At 52.4% G+C, this 16,175-nt stretch overlaps 1 protein-coding gene across 9 annotated transcripts in view; it reads left to right on the top strand.

Moving 5' to 3' along the window:
* LOC133500278 (neuronal PAS domain-containing protein 3) overlaps nucleotides 1-16,175 on the top strand; it is a 77,699-nt gene that overhangs the window by 48,394 nt on the left and 13,130 nt on the right. For all 9 annotated transcript variants that reach the window (XM_061818778.1, XM_061818779.1, XM_061818775.1 and 6 more), the window contains 2 exons: nucleotides 4,791-4,880; nucleotides 12,686-12,848. In XM_061818778.1, coding sequence (XP_061674762.1) covers nucleotides 4,791-4,880; nucleotides 12,686-12,848 — 253 coding nt within the window. The remainder of the gene's footprint in view (nucleotides 1-4,790; nucleotides 4,881-12,685; nucleotides 12,849-16,175) is intronic.

The raw sequence follows: 16,175 nt of genomic DNA on the forward strand, positions 1-16,175 counted from the left end.
TTTTTTTTTTTCCCCCCCCATCTGCTTGATTTCCTGGCGTGCGTGCGCTAATCAAAACGCATGAAGGCCGTCACGGCAAATGAAGACAAATGCAGGCCGGCCGCTTCGGACTTATTATCCCTCCGAGCGGCGCCCTCCTCCTCCTCCTCCTCCTCCTCCTCCTCCTCCTCCGCCTCCGACCACGATGACTTAATTTGGACCCGAACGCGACAGCGCCCCCCGCCGGTCTCCAAAAATCGATCCGGCTCGCCGTAACGTAGCCCGATTGGTCACGCGGTCGACGAGGCCGGCGGTTGTCATCGACGACGGGTCACGTGACTCTCGACGGCGAGTTTAAAGGCGGGAAGCTAAACCGTTTGAAGGGGAGACTTGCGCTTCCACCGGTGACCACGGGTGGCAGCGCAACATGCTGGGAAATACATTTTCAACACGCTCGCTCGATGGGGACGTTTTTGGGAAATGACGGCGATGGTTTTGCCGCAATAAAGATTTCTTACAAAGTTTTGACTTTCAAATTCGGATTCCAAATAAAGTTTGGGGTTTGAAATTAGGCTTCAAAGGCAAATGTGACATCTCAAATGCGCTTTTGAGCAAGAGTTAGCGTATGAAGACAATTTCAAAAGAGTTCCGCTTTTAAAGTTGGGATTTGGAGCAAAGCTTTACAGTTTCCAACAAGGGTTCGGGTTTCAAATGAGGTTTTCAAGTCAAATCTTTGCAATCCAATACTAATTTGAACATTTGTGGTTTCAAACCCTTTCCCTGGCCCTGGCCCTGAAACTGGAGCCCTGACTTGAAAGAGTGCGGGGCTTTCAAGTACTCGGCGCACTTGCAGTTCCAGCAGTGACCATTGGCGGCAGTAGACGCGACCTTTAAGGGAATCAATTAGTTGTGACTGAAAGATTAGGATGCGGACATTATTTGTAGCGTTTTCAAGTCGGCGAGACGTCTCATCGGTTCGGAGCGCTAATTAGCGTGAAACATTAACATCGGCGGCGCCCGCCATTAATCCCCGATGAAGATCGTTAGCCACCGTGGTGACTGATGAGTCGTCACTGCGGACGCTTCCTGCCGCTAAATCATCGCCAGGCCGACGTCGCCGTTGTTCTCCCAGATCATCAAAACGTGACGAGGACGACGACCAGGAAGCCGCGCGAGCGGACCCGCCACGCCCCCGACGCGTTCTCCGACGTGCCGCGTAACTTTCGGGTTAATAGCAACGTGCTAGTCCGCTACATCCCCGCGCCCGTTGATTGATCAGGTCCGTGTGACGTTTTGTTTGGTGTATTTCGGAAGAGTACGGCGAGAAGAAGCCTCAGCCATCATTTCGAGCGCCCGTCCTTGAGTTTGAACGGTTGCCGTGATGTCTGGTCGCCACGGCAACGCCCCGGACAAGCCATCGGGCGTCACGTGTCAAAACCGGCCCGGCCAGTGCTAATGCTAATGCTAATGCTGCCTTTCATGAGTGAAGGTCTCACTTTTTCACGTGACCTCGAACGCAGCACTTGCAAATACTTTCCATCAACAAGGACGTCGTCTGTTTTCCAAAACATTTTTCATTTCTCCAACGATCACGCGCGCTTTCCTGTGTCGATTATGGACGGGCTTCTTTTTCCCGCCGAGCTCGTGTCGGCCGCTCTCTCTTCCTTTTTCCTCGCTCGGCCATCTCCGCATTATTGACACGTTGACCTTTTCAGCCTCCCCGCTCTCACCTCGCTCGTACGTCCCCCGGTTGCTCGCCCCGCCGATCGATGACTTCATCCTGATCGTTCTATCGCCAATCAGCAGGAAGTTGACCTTTTGGACTTGGCAATGATGGTGCCAAAGCTGACCTTTGCGTGCCGAATGTCAGCCGGCCGGCGGAGCTGTCGGTGCGGCGGGAGGACAGGAAGTGGCTGGGCTAGACAGGAAGTTGTATAGCGTGATCACAAGTACGTCAGGTAGAAAGTAACTTGGGTAGCGGGAAGTACTGCACATAGTTAGCCAGAAGTGAGCTATTTCAACTGAACGGCAAGTACTTCCTCTTGTCAGGGAGGGGTTCAAGAGGAAACAAGAAGTACCTCATCTTAACAGCAAGACAGGAAGTGCCTGAGCGAGATAGACCAGAAGTACAAGTCAGCCAGGAGTCAGGCATTCCAACTAAGCAGGAAGTGAGCACAGCTAACGAAGAAGAAGAAGAAGAAGAAGAAGAAGCAATGCACGTGGACAGACAGGAAGTACGTGAGGCCGGCAGGGTTTGCTCTTCCGGTTGAGGTTTCTTCCTTCCTTCCTTCCTTCCTTCGTTCAGCATGGACGCCGTGCTGGGAGACGGGCGTCTTCTTCCTCCTCCTCCTCCATTGCTCTTCTTCCTCCCAGCTTGCTTTTGACGCTTCCCGCCGCTTGATTTCTTTGCCCTTCATCACAGCTTTTTTCTTTTGACTTTGTCATTTACTTGTCGTTGTACGCGGACGCGCACTTTTGCCCATTCGTCACAACGAGGCAGCTCGACGGTAACATTTCGAGCGGCCGCATCGAGGCCAGGCGATGGACGGACGCGAGAGAAGCATTCTTTTTCCTTTGCTGGACCGCGTCAGTGCCTGTCCTGCCACCGACTGTAGTTGGCGCTAGTGAGGATTTTGATGTGGTCTCGCTCTCGTCGTCATCAAACCATTGCAGCTTTCGTTACTTCATTATTTTTATTACTGTTATTATGTAGTGCCATCCCAAATGAAAGTACAGTCCAGCTCTCGTTCCCGCGACAACAAAGCGAAGGCTACTCGTTAGGGATGTCCCGATTCATTTGGGTTTTTGGCTTTTTTTCACTCGAAATCTGATACAGATATCGGTAATAAAGCATGATTTTGATTTTTTTTTTTTTTTGTCGTATGCAATGTTAGCAAAGGCTGATTAAGTGACGTGAACGATGATGAGAAAACACAAAGGAGCGGTAGCTGGTGCCGCTTTGTGCCGCGCGTTTGGCGACGGCGAATCTTCACCCCGCCGAGCCGCCGGGATATTACGTCAATTAGACACAATCGCTTCGTTTGCGTTTTGAAATCGAGAGTCTGACATCTCGCGGTGAAAAACTAACGATCATGGCGTTCATATTTGCGATGAGCAAAAGAAAACTTTGGCCATGTCTGCAGAAGCCACTTTTTCAACATTTCATTCTGCTTAATAGGACAAAGCAATTTATTGTGACGCACGCACACACACTTTTTAACTCCACACACAATGAATCAAATAAATAAAGGTACAATCAAAATTGCAATTACCTGCCGAATTTGTGAGGGGTAAACAAATCTTTGCCTCGCGCGCACGCACGCGTCGGCGTTAGCGTTCTAGTTAGCATGCTGAAATGAATACAGTTAGATCCAAAGCAATTTCCTTTTATTTATCTTAGCAGCCGTGCATAAATAAAGGCAAGGGCATCCAGGCAATTAGCATAATTACTACGAGGCGGTCAGAGCCTCTGCGATTTCTCCACACACACACACACACACACACACACACGCTGCCACGGGGTGTGTGCGCGCGGCGTGTCTGCATGTGTATAGAAAATGAAACGTGTGCTTGCGTGCTGCTACTGTTTTTTATTTTCTCAAGTTATGTGAGTGGCCGACTCCTGCTAGAGGCCCAGTGCTCGCGTGTGTGTTATTAATATGCAAATAGGCAGCAGAAACAAGCGGCGGGCCTGGGAAACAATATCCCGTCTGACAGGCGAGGTCAGCTGATTCGGGATCGGCGGCTCGCTCGCTCGCTCGCTGGCTCTCGTCTGATTGGTTTGCTTGCGTCCGGCCGGTGAATATTAACGAGGCCCGCCGGCTGCCTGCCGCGCGCGTGACAGACGCAAACTTTTTCCTGTCGTTCGGGGTGATGCGCAAAAAACGTTGGAAAGCCGAGAGGGCTTCCGTCACGCCTTGGAGCCGACCAACAGTTGTGCGGTTCAGTGGCGTCATCCAGATGCCGCAAATGGTTTGGACTTTGCGTACGGGTGAGAGTCCGGCGGCCTTTGAGGCCGCTTCATACTCGGGCGCCCCCTTTGTGTCACGTGACCGACACGTCGCCCCGCCGAGGCTCATCTCTGGCGATGGGCCCGTTTCAGTCACGTGCTGTGCAGGCGCCTTTTTCACAAAGGCCAACGTCGTGGCTTCCTTCCTTGCGACGGCTACCGGAAAGGGCCAAAAAGCGCTGATAGCAGCTGTGGCGACACCTCTGGCTCGGAGAACAACTGCAGCCCATTTTCAAAATGTCTCCACCTTCCCGGGAAGTTGTTTTTTTACGGCTTCCTGTTTCCACCCTACGATATTATAATATATAATATCAGTATGCATTAGCGTCCTTTACGTACACACGCATGTGTAATTAATCTCTAATCCGTTTGCGCTTACCTGGGACTCCGTTTGCATCATTTTATTTGAAGTGTATTCTGTATTTAAAGTTAATATTATTTCCAATATTAGCAGTGGTACTATTGAACGATATTTTACAGCAGTAATTTTGTCTTTTTGTTCGCCCCCCCCCAACACACACATGCGACCTGCCGCTGGCTCTTTCGTCAGTCACCCGAACGCACCATCGGATCGCTTTGTGCATGTTTTGTGCGTCTTCATCTTTGTGCTTTGTTGTCGATCTGCTCGTGTTTGTTTTTGTTCTTGTTTTAGTTTTGCCTTTTGCGTCGTCGATGTCTTGCGTTTGTTTCTTCGGGGCGGACGCTAGCGAACGCCAGCTCAGGCGTCCGCAGCTAAGGCAACGACAATCTGGCTCGAATGTGGCCGACGATGACGTTTTGATGTTTGTTTGTTTGTTTTCAGTCTCTGGACGGTTTTGTGTTTGCGCTGAACAAGGAAGGTCGCTTCCTGTACATCTCGGAGACCGTCTCCATCTACTTGGGACTCTCGCAGGTCAGTCTACTCTACGCATGGTTTCTCTTTCCTCCAAGTATTATTTAAAAGCTTTGCCTTTCAAACGAATAAACTTTAAAAAAAAATTTTTTTTTAATTTGAAGCCAGTTACCGGCACCATTTTTTTTTGAGCCAAAGAATTTGCCTTGAAACGAATAAGCCGCCAGCGCCTCGCAGTTTCCGAGGTTGCAGGTTGAAATTTGCACGTTCTTCCTCCCTCGTTTCGAAAATGTGTACGCGAGGTTAATTTGTCCTTTTATTGGGCATCCCATTCAATCTATCTTTTCCTTAAATATTATATTTGGCAATTTTTCAAGCGGCAGTTTGTACTTGTGTTTTGTGCCCCCCCCCCCCACCCCCCACCCCGAGCCACCTCTTTGGATTCTCGCCTTACTTTTTTGTCAAGCTGCGTCGCCGGCTGGCATCTCTCCGGCCGCTCTGTGCCGCACGTCATCTACGCGTTCCGCGCCGTTTGCTATATTTGCAACGCGGCGCCGTCGTCGTGGTTTGGTCAACAAATGAGCTTCATTTCCAATCTCATCAAGGGCAAACGCTCGTCATCTCGCTAACGAGCCGTGCGTCTCCATTGGTTCACTCTCCGCTGACTCGCTTTAATGGAGGCCTGAAGGTTGACCAGCGCGTTGACCTCGACGAAGCTAATCAGTCATTAGCGACCAGCCGCGCGCCAAGCCGGTCGCTGCCCCGACAAACGTCTCCTTTTCTCTTCGGTTTCGACGCTTCGGCGTGGACGCGGTCGAGCGGCAGGGCCTGAAAATGGCTTCGGATCTTCACACAACTCGGATCATCGCGTCAAGCGGGGAAACGCAGTGTGGGGGCGGGAATACGCAAACTCGCCAGATCCGCCATATTTGTAAAGCGGAAAAAGGACGGCGGACTTTCTATTTGCGCGACGCTAACCAGCGAGACCGAGGCCCGATGACGTGATTGGCTGAAGCCCAACTTGGTTTTCTCGATGGCTGCCAAAAGTTAAATCCTGTGCATTGTACATCATGATGAATACAAATATGATGAGATAACCCGAACCTAACTTGGACAAAGGTGCAATAAGAAATATTGTCATCTTTGGTGGCTCCGCACTGATGGAAAATAAAAAGAAGAAAAGCGTGAAAACATGAAAGGCCGCCACGGTTGCGCCGAACGCCATTCCGACGAGCCACCCCGGACGTTCTTGGACCCGGTTTGTGACCAGATCGGAGAAGGTGTCACAATTTGCTCTCAAAATGTGAAGAAGTCGCCCTCGTTGCTCCTTAAACGTCTCGTACTTGAACTCTGGTTAGCGGCAAAGTGTCCATTTCAGTGAAAAAAATCAAATCAAACAAACACCTTGCGTTGGAGACACTTTTTGTCCAGATTTGGCGAAGACCGCCCACATCCCCCCATTGGTTGCCTCTGTGTCGGTGATGTGGAGAGCTTCGCTGGCGTCGAGCGGGAAAGTCCACGGAGCTGCTTGTGAGGATAAGCGGCTGGATGGCCGATATGAGCAAGAAGAACACCAAGTCTCAGCGTTCTGCACCCAAAAGAAATTTTCCAACAAACATTTGCTTTTAATGTCGTCGCGGGCACATGCGCTGACGCTCGCCGTCAAGAAATTGGAGTGACGGCTCATCACATTTGTGAAATTACTTTTTTTTTTTTTCTTCCTCAACGTCATGACACCGCAACGCCGTCGCTGCCAATTTTTCATCAAGTTGCATAATAATTAGCGACAAAAAACCTGAAGAATGAACAAGTTGGAGGATGAGGCGACGCCGTGCGTGATTGAAGGCCGCCGCGAACACGCCAACGACACGCACGCCACGGCGGCGGCTAACGTGTGATAAAAGCCAAAGAACAAGATAAGCTTTGCTCGCTCGGGGGACCCGTCTGACAATTAATCAATTATTTGATAGACATCATCAATCAATGGCGGAGGTGGAATGAATCCAGTGGGGGGGGGGCTCGACGAGGCTTCCTCTTTAATTTACTGAGCTGACGGTCCGCCGTCTCGTTTGGAACGGACGACGGAGCGAGAGGATCTTGTCGCTTCCTCTGCTGCTTGCACACGCTGGAACGGACCAGCGACGCGAATGCTGGCGACGGAAACGCAGCAAACAAAGTCGCTCAAAACGGTTGCCAACTTGCCAACTTCCTTTGCATTCATTTCCAGTCGCGCTCGTCGTCTCGGCGACGGGGTGGGGGGGGGGGGGGGCGCCATTTACATGAGGCGGCGCGGCGGGCCGAGGATGACGAGGAAGGTCACCCTTAATTGCGCCTCCCTGGTGAACTTTGTGTCCCATCCATATTTGATGAGTCGCCATGCCGAGCGTCGTTCCGACCAAATGGAATCGTTAGGCGGCGGGTTCATAGTTGAAAGGTCGTGTATTTAAAGTGGGAATTTTGTTCTCGGGTCTTTGGAAAGACCCAGCCAAAAAGCGCTCGCGCATCACCAGGCGGGGTCGGCTCGGGGGTCGCTCGTCCGTTTGGCGAGGCGAGGCGAGGCGGGCGACCTTCACGAGGACGCGGCGCATTTCAATTGCGCTTTTCGAATGGAAGTCGTTCTTTTTTCCTTTTGGTCTGATTCGCTCGCCAAAGTTGAAAGCGTTTTCGGTTTGACCTCGTCAAAGTCAAACAACGAAAGGAGTTTTCGTCTACCGCTCGGAGGAAGGAACGCCCGCCGGCTCTCCGCGTTGAAAGCAGAGAAAAAAAAACCTGCTGCGTTCCAGAATCTGCCCCAAAAATTTGGGAGAAGGAAAATTGGATTCCGTGATGTGGTCCTTGATCCGAGCTCCTATTCATCGGGTTAAATGTAAATAAATCCATTTCAAAAATTGGTTGAACACTCCAAAGACGAGTTCCGCAGTGTCGAACGCGATAACCTTTTCCTTGGACATTTGGGAAGTGAGGACACGATTTGCGGAGGCTCTGTCCCGTTCTTCTGTTGCTCACCAGTCCGGGGTCTCCCTTGCGGTATCTCGCACCCGGGAGACGGGTCCGGACCCCCGGCGGGCCGGTCGCACGCGCCTGAGCGTCGTCTCGCTGAAATTAGCGGGGACGTCGCTTGGATGGCGGCGTCCGGGACATCGCCATTCTTTGAAATGTGCTAGAAATCTGATTTCATGACTCACAAATGATGCGCAGTAAACGTGTCAAGATGCTTTTCAGAGAGCAAATATCTGAAATGAAGTCGTTTTCCTTGTTTTCTTTTTGCCCACCTTCCTTTCCTCCTCCCTTTTTTCCATCTTCGATCACTTTCCTCTTCCTCACTTCTTGTGAACATCGGGGGGGACAGCGCAACCCGAACGAAGTGCGTCCATTTCGTAGTGCATCAAATGCAAATGAAGGCGATCATTTTTATCGACAGGCCTGATCGAACGCAACAGAAGGTCAACGGCCAATTTGAACACGAACCCTTGAAAAAGGTTCTTGATGTCCTCGAGCGTCTCTCGGCTCTTGCAGCCGTTTTGAAGGTTGGAGCCACGGCACGATGACAACCTTGACATCAACTTTCTTTTTTTTGTATCAAGGGTACCCGCGACGATGCCCTTTGACCAAAACCTCGTCCGCGTTTGCTTTTTCTTTGGCTCGAAGACGTTCAGAAGTGATGCTGAATGACGATTGCGGCGTTATGGCTGCGTTATTCCCAAATGAGTGCTAATTAGTGTCGCTAATGATGGTGGTGGGGGGGGGGGTAATTGGGTTTCGTCGTCATCAACTCACACTTGACGACTTCATCAATCTCTTTATTTACGGCACGTCTATTTTTATCTTATACAGACACTTCCGGCGGGGGGCGGGGCTAGGGAGTTCAAAGGTGAAGGCTGGCTTCCTCGACGAAATAAAACAACGCGACGGGAAGAAAACGGAATTTTTTTTTTTTTTTTTAACTTTACTATGGACAACATTTCAATGAAGTCATCATTTGATGAGATAAATGAATGTGGAAAAAAAACAAGCGAAGACCTGACTAATGAATGACAAAAGCGAGGAAATTTGCCAGCGTCGCAAATGGAAATGCGGCACGGCACGGACGGCGAGCCAAACGCAAGGAAAATCGGATCAAAACCTGAATATGATGTAAAAAGCCCGGCAAAGGATGGACTTGTTGCGGCTTCTGAGGACGCTGCTGAGGCGGTTCGGTTCCACGCGGCGCTCGTCGCAGTCTGGTTTGGGGACAAAGTCGGACCGCAACGGACAATCAAAACCGCTGAACGGATTGCCGGCGCCACGCTACCCGTCCGGCGCGGGCAGGATCCTCTCGGTTACCAGCTCCCCAGCTCCCTCTTCCGGGTCGGCGCTACCGATCAATGCAAGTCAAAGGGAGCACACGTTCGATCGTTTTTTTCCCTCTGGCGATGAAATCATGAAATTGTTGATCGACGGAGCTCCAATTTTTCTGCCCTGCGCGTTGTTGGGACACTCCCACTCGCATCCTGCTGGTCCAATCAGTATTCGTCACATATTTTGGAGCCTGTCGCACGATTGGTCACTTGAGCCTGCTCCCTTGTCATTGCGCCGGTCTAGAACGGGAACCGCCAACGGGGTAAAACGGGTCAAGGGACTCAGTCCAAGCTTCGCACAATGACCAACTTTTACCTCTTCCCTGTTTTACATCTTCCAAGGAATACTTCCGAGAAAACAGAAATGTCTCTTGTTCTTGGTTCTTGGGGTTCGGAATGTAGTACCGGGGAAGGACCGACTGCCGGGGAAAAATTCCTTGGCCAATAAAGTTGATTCTGACGAGGATATCCCAAATATGAAGATGACATCGTGGACGTCGTCGTCGTCGTCGTCGCTTCTCCTGTTGTTGCTGTCATCTTTGCTGCTTCTTCGCTTTCTTCATTTTCGATCCTTTCTTTGATTTCTCTCCCAGTTTCTTCTTGTTTTTCCGGTGACGCGAGTGACGGAGAGGAGGAGGAGGAGGAGGAGGAAAAGGGCAGAGGTCAGGCGATCAGCGTCGATGGGCGTCTCCCCGGGCAAGCACCCGGCGCGAGTCGCCGCCGACCGCCGCCGTTTGCGGTTGTCGGCGTTTTGGCGACTTTCTTCGATCTCGCCTTCCAAGATGGCGACGATGACCGGCGCGCGTCGGATCGATGGACTTCCCGCCGTGCCGGGGGAGGGGCCTATCTCTATGCGGGGGCGGGTCCTCGCGCCTCACGCCCTGAAGGCCTCCTCATGTTTGCGGAGATCATGAGACAAATTTTCGAGGCGCATCCCGTCATGGAAAATCAGCCCGAAGGTGCGACGTGCGGACTCGCGTGATGTGCTCATCCTCTGCGTGGCCACCAGGTGGCACCGGTCAAAAGAGCTGAATTTGTGAAAGCGTGTGTGTCAGAGTCAGCGGGTTGAAGAAGCTTCAGCGGTTTTTGTCCCGGTTTTTGAACTGCGGCCGTGCCCGACCGCGTATTGATGGTCGTTATCGAGTGGAGTCGAGCTTTTGGTCCGGCTGCAGACGGGCAGGCAAGGTCGCCGCTGGGCTACTGCAAATTCTTCGACGGCAGCCCACTTGCGGGCCGCCTGACGTGATTGCTTGTAGCATCCTGCGCTTTGTTTGCTTTCATACATCACATTCAGTCACACTCGGCTGACGGGCACGCGAGGCGCTCGTCAACACTTCATTTGTCATCTTTTGCGCGGCTGACGTGCGCACATCTGAAAAGAAGAAGAAATCCCTCCTCATTCATCTGCCCGATAACGTTCTTGCGCTGGCAGCACGCAAACGCAAACATTGACGTCTCGAAGCAACTGCGCAGGCCGGCCGGAATCCCATAATACTCAAGGCAAAGCAAAAGACGTACGTAACGTGGCGGCTTTGCTCGCGGCTCGTATTCGGGCTTGGGTCCGAGAGACATTTTGGGCGCATCCCGTCGGCACAAACAGACGCGCGGAATTTCACCTGGCCGGGTAGAACCGGTGTCGAGGGGCGACTGATGGAGTCTTGGACCCCGAAAGTACATTTGAGGACGAAGGGGAGGCGGCGTCCGTCGTCTAATTTTACGCCGCCAAAGTCGTGAAGTTGGCTCGCTCGACTGGCGTTTAATGTCCCCGTTAATTCCGCGGGCTGCCAACGGGAGTCTGTTTGTCAAAGGGCTTCCTTGCAAAGTCGCTCGGGGTCTTCACGACCGCGCAAGCTCACGAAAACGCCATCAAAGATTGACCTCGATGGGAAGGCTTAGCCCTTCTCGCCTAGCCCTAACCCTAAACCCTATGAAGATCAGCGCCTCCAAATCTGAGACCGTGGAGGGTGGAGTGGCCGCTCTGGCTCTGGCTCTGGCTCTGGCTCTGGGTCGGGGGGGATCTCCTGCCCCCAGTCAAGAGTCTTTGGATCTTGTTCGCAAGAGAGGGATGAACGGAACCAAAGATGGACAGGCGTGTTCAGGGGTGCCGACTCCAGCGGTCTGTCGTTCTCCATTTTACCCTCGATGTCTCCATCTCCTCAGCAGCGACCGAAAGAACAAGAACTGGGATCCAAGCGGGCCGCGGAGGCGGGCCCGGGCTACGTGTCTCTGGGTGAGAAGGAAGTGCGGGCTCCTCCCCCCGCGACTCGACCCTCCGACAAAAAGGAGGCCCGGACGGACGTCGGGTCGGCCTCCCCCGCAAACCTCTCCCCCTTAGCCAAAGTGTGTGCGTTTGCGCACGCGCCGGCGTGATCAAATCCAATTAGCGGCGCTCCGCCGACTCCCATGATGCTCTGTGTTTCTGCCGCCGCCACGCCTCCCCTAATCGCCGCGAGGCTTTACGACACACTCAGCTGCCTGAAAGGAATTCCTTAATAGCAGGATTAGAAGAGTGCAATCCCGTCGTCTCCGCGGACCAACTCCAACCGCGTGCGTGCGCTCGTGCACGCAAATTGAGGTGAACAATACTTTTGATATGCCGCTAATATGCAACATTCTCTGTCTTTCAATGAGCACAAATTATTCTTCATGTGGAAGTTTGTGTTGGTGTCCCAAGGGGAAAACAACCACTCTTAATTTGAAGGGCAGCCCACGTTTGTAAATACAGGAAGTCAGCATCTTCTTTTGCTGGACATTTGGGAAGTCGTCGAGTCCTCCACACGCTGGAAGTCGTAGCGTACAAAACAGGAAGTGTCGAACGTCAATTTCTTCGCAAAACTTGGATCAGACTTGATGGCTCTCAGTCCAGTGCTTGACGTGAAAATCTCTTCGGAATCAGAATCCGAATCATCTTTAATCGCCAAGTATGTGGAAAGGAAGTCACAAGGAATTCGTCTCCGCGACTTGGAACTGCTCGACTTCCACAGTCAAGTGACAGAGGTATGGACTTATAGATATGGATATGCAACAGGGTCTCAACAAAAGGATACTTTGTTCCAGGAGAGGTACACTGGAAAGAAATCCTTAAATAACGCTCGACTGGAAAAAGACCCAACGTGGCGAAGATAGAAAATGGCGCCGGACCGGAAGAAGAAGAAGAAGAACTGAAAGAAAGTCGGGAAGTCAGACAACGAGGCACACCTGGACAAGTGGCTTGAGGGAGCTGATTGGTCGACTCGAAGGACCAACCGCAACGGGTGGAACCCAAAAGCAAAAAATAAACAATAATTGGGAAAAAAAAAAAAAAAAAAAAAACAATGTCTGAACACGAACGGTAGCGGCCTCCCAAGTTGAGTTCTCGATAGCGACGTAGTTTGGTACAAAGGCATAAAAGGGCGAAATCCCACACGAACGCGGCCCAAAACAGGTCTCGGACCGCCATGAAGAAGCGGACAAAAACGCTTGCGTGTCTCGATGACGTTTGAATCTTCCAACCCGCGGTGACGTTGCGGTTCGCTTGCGTTCCCGCAGGTGGAGCTCACGGGCAGCAGCGTCTTCGACTACGTGCACCCGGGCGACCACGCCGAGGTGGCCGAGCAGCTGGGCATGAAGCTTCCGCCCGGGCGGGCCGCCGACGAGGACGCCGGGTCGTCGTCGGCGTCGTCGACGTCGCGCCCCGAGACGCCCGAGCCAGGTACCATTTCTTCACGGCCGTTCCGGCTCGGAACCGAGATCCCGACGACGCTCGCTCGCACGGCAAATGCAAAGGAAACTCGGCGCGCACTTCGAGAGAACGGGGAAGCGCTCGGGACCGGGACCGACCGGAACCGTCCCAATAGAAAAATGTCGCTCCCCGGTTTCGATGGCCGTGAAGGAGAACTTCTGAAATGAAAATGCCGAGTTCGGGTGAGCGGAAAAGAAACGGGCGAGTGGACTCTCCGTCGACTGGCTAAAAAGGAACTCGTGAACGCCGCCGTGAAAAGAATCGATTTCAACGTTTGTTCATTTTGTATTGATTTATGGTAGACAGTATTTCGTTTCGTTAGTTCCGCTGCACCGTACGGCTTTGATAGCGAGAGCGCTCGGGCCGCTAACAAGACGGATTGAGACCGGAACCCGAATCGTTCAAGTTCACTCCGTGTAGACACAAACGACAAAGAATCGACTTGTTTTTCAGCCGCTCGGTGCTAGTTTCCGATAATAGTTGCGAGGTGAGGTGGTCGTGTGCTGCTTCACCATTTGTGTCCAGATGTCCATCCATTTTGTCATTTTGCAATATTTGCTAGCATTTGGCAAAGCTACGTCGTGTTTGTCTTTGTTTGGTTTCAGCGTCGGCTTCGTCGGGAAAGTCCGACTTTGTGCGGCAAAGCGGCGACTCCCAAAATTCCCGCAGGACGCCGTCCCACCCATTAGCATTCCGCGCGCGGCGCGCGGAAGACTTTTCACCTGGCAAAGCTTCTCACGCCGCCGCCGATAATTTGAGAATTAGAGCAAAATCCATTTGTAAATTAAACAAAGCGACTTGATCCGGGCGGGGGACGTCACTTCATCAGGACGTTCAAACACGCCGCAGATTGCCTCGCCGGCTGCGGCGGTCCGCCGAGACGCCGCGCTAATTACATCTGCCGCGCATTTATACGCGGCTCCTTGCTGCTGCTTGACGGCCGGGGGCGGCGCGCGGGGGCCGGGCGGGGCTGGCGGGGGCGGGGGGGTGGTGGGTTGATTCATTAGAGTTGCGCCTTCTTTTTCTTTGACTTTGCGCCAACGTCTCGCAGCTCAAGATGGCCGACACTCGTCACTGAAGGGAAGCAAGAACCGATGCTCACCTCCAAGTAAAAAGTATTGGACGCGTTGCCATCTTTCTCAAAGGAGCTTGGCTGTCGCGTAGTAGCGTTCAGCATGATTTTTATTTGAGTTTCTTTTTTCCAAATGAGGCTTTTCCATGTGCGGACCAGACGGGACCCGAATGCGGTGGCGGCTGGACCGACAGGTTCTCTCTCTCTCTCTCTCGGTCACAAAACAAAACGCAAGACTTCCCGCATGACCTTTGGGTGGATCTCTCGCCGACGGGCACGCTGAGCAACTTTCGTCTTGCCGAGTTTGACCTTCAGGAAAGGCCAAAGGTCACCTCGCGATGGTCAAAAAGTCAAGAGTTTGGGTGGCTTTGCCGACGATAGACTTCGCAAAATTTCGCGTCGCTATTTGAAAGCGACTTTCCAACCTACCCTGAAATTCGCAATTTGCGCAAATATCTCAATGCCAAGCGCACAAACGCCAGCGTCCGAAGTCCCCGGAAGGGAAGACCGAAGGCAAAGCGGACGCCGTTGCCTCCTCTCGGCACTTCTTGGCGACTTTCTTCCTTTTCTTCTTGAGCGTCTTTCCCGCTTCTTCCCCCGGCACGAACGACACCAAACCCGCGTTATTCGCGAGGTACGGCGGCGCCGGCCCCAACGTGCCCCCCACCCGCCTGCGCCCCACGATGAGCGATTCAATTAGCACCAGGATGCGATAGCGGGGGGGGGGGGGGCTGACACTGTTGACCCCCACCCATACTCTGTGATCCATGCACGTGCTAATAACTGCATCTTCATATATATTTCTACGTCGTGTGTGTGTGCACGCGTGCGCCACATTTGCCACAACGGCAACAAATGGCAAAAATGACCTGGGCGCTCATAAAAGTGCAAAAAAAGAGAAAGAAAAGACACCTGGCGCCCCCTGGTGGACAGGTGACTTTGATGATTGGAGTAAAAACAGCAGATGATGTGAATGAATGGCCCTTAGCAGCTAGCTGTGCTAGCGTGTTGTTGTTGTTGTAGCGCTGCTAAGACTTCATCTATGAGGCCTGACTGATTTTCATATTTTTAAGCTGATTTGGTAGGATACATTTCCGATAACAAAGTAATCAGTTGAGTAATTGAGAAGATATATCGTGAATTAAAATACAAATAAACGAATCTGTTCAGCGGCTTTGATTGTCCCTTGCAGTTGGAGTTTGTCCCCAAACCAGACTGTGACGGCGGTACGCGGTACTGACTGGATGTCAAACTGACTCAGCAGCTCGCTTCGCAAGAAGTGCATCCTTTGCGGGGCTTTTCTGAGGATGGACTTGGTCTTCGTCTCCCACTTGAGCTCCTGTGAGACTGGAATTCCCAGAAACTTCAAAGTTGGACAGGGTCAGGGACGGATGTGGTGGAGGACGCCTCCTGAAGTTCACAATCATCTCTCTGCAACGCCAGGTTGTGTCAGCCACACCGAAGCTCCAGTCCGCCACTTCCTGCCGAAACGCAGAGTCATCGTTGGATGGGACCCGAAGTCCGGGCCCGCCGCTCTGTTGATCTTTTTTAGTTTGAAGAGGCGTGACGGTGGTCCGGTCTGCGAAAGGCTCCGTTTCAAATCTGCAGTCGCAGGCGTCGAGGTCGCCGACTGCTGGCCGACGCACGCTAAATCTGGCCAGAACCGCCGGCGGCTTTCGTCCCCGCCCGAGACCGCCCGACGGCCGAGATGAGATTTTTAAACGGCCGCTGTCGGCTTGTTGACGGCGGCTCGCTCGAGCCGGACGGTGAAGCCCGACACGTTTGCAGTTCCCCATTTTTGTCGGGTTTTTTTTTTTTTTTTGGGGGGGGGGGGGGCAAACCTTGAAACCGCATAGCGGTAGCATGTTTGATGTTTTAAAAAAAAAACAAAACAACGGGATGCAATTATAATACGCATCACTTCCGTTTTGATGTCTTTGCGGGGAGGCCCAAGACGACGACGACGTTCCATGTAGCGTGTAACTACGTTAGCGTGTTGAGTTTGCAAACTTTTTGGGCGTCTTCGTGACCGAGGCGTCGTCGACCTTGCCGCTCGCTCACGTTAGCTCGTTATCGGCGCTCGGCCGTGTTTTAGCGCGACAAAAGACGAGGGCGGCCCGCGGGGACCCAGCGCCGTCACGTAGCGGCTTTTTGTCCGCACAGGTTGCTCTTCATCATGAACAATTTGTCCTTCAAAGTTTCCCGCCCGCCGCAGCTGATAATGC

The sequence above is a fragment of the Syngnathoides biaculeatus genome, chromosome 5, assembly GCF_019802595.1.
Source record: "Syngnathoides biaculeatus isolate LvHL_M chromosome 5, ASM1980259v1, whole genome shotgun sequence".
In the NCBI taxonomy this organism is placed as follows: domain Eukaryota; kingdom Metazoa; phylum Chordata; class Actinopteri; order Syngnathiformes; family Syngnathidae; genus Syngnathoides; species Syngnathoides biaculeatus.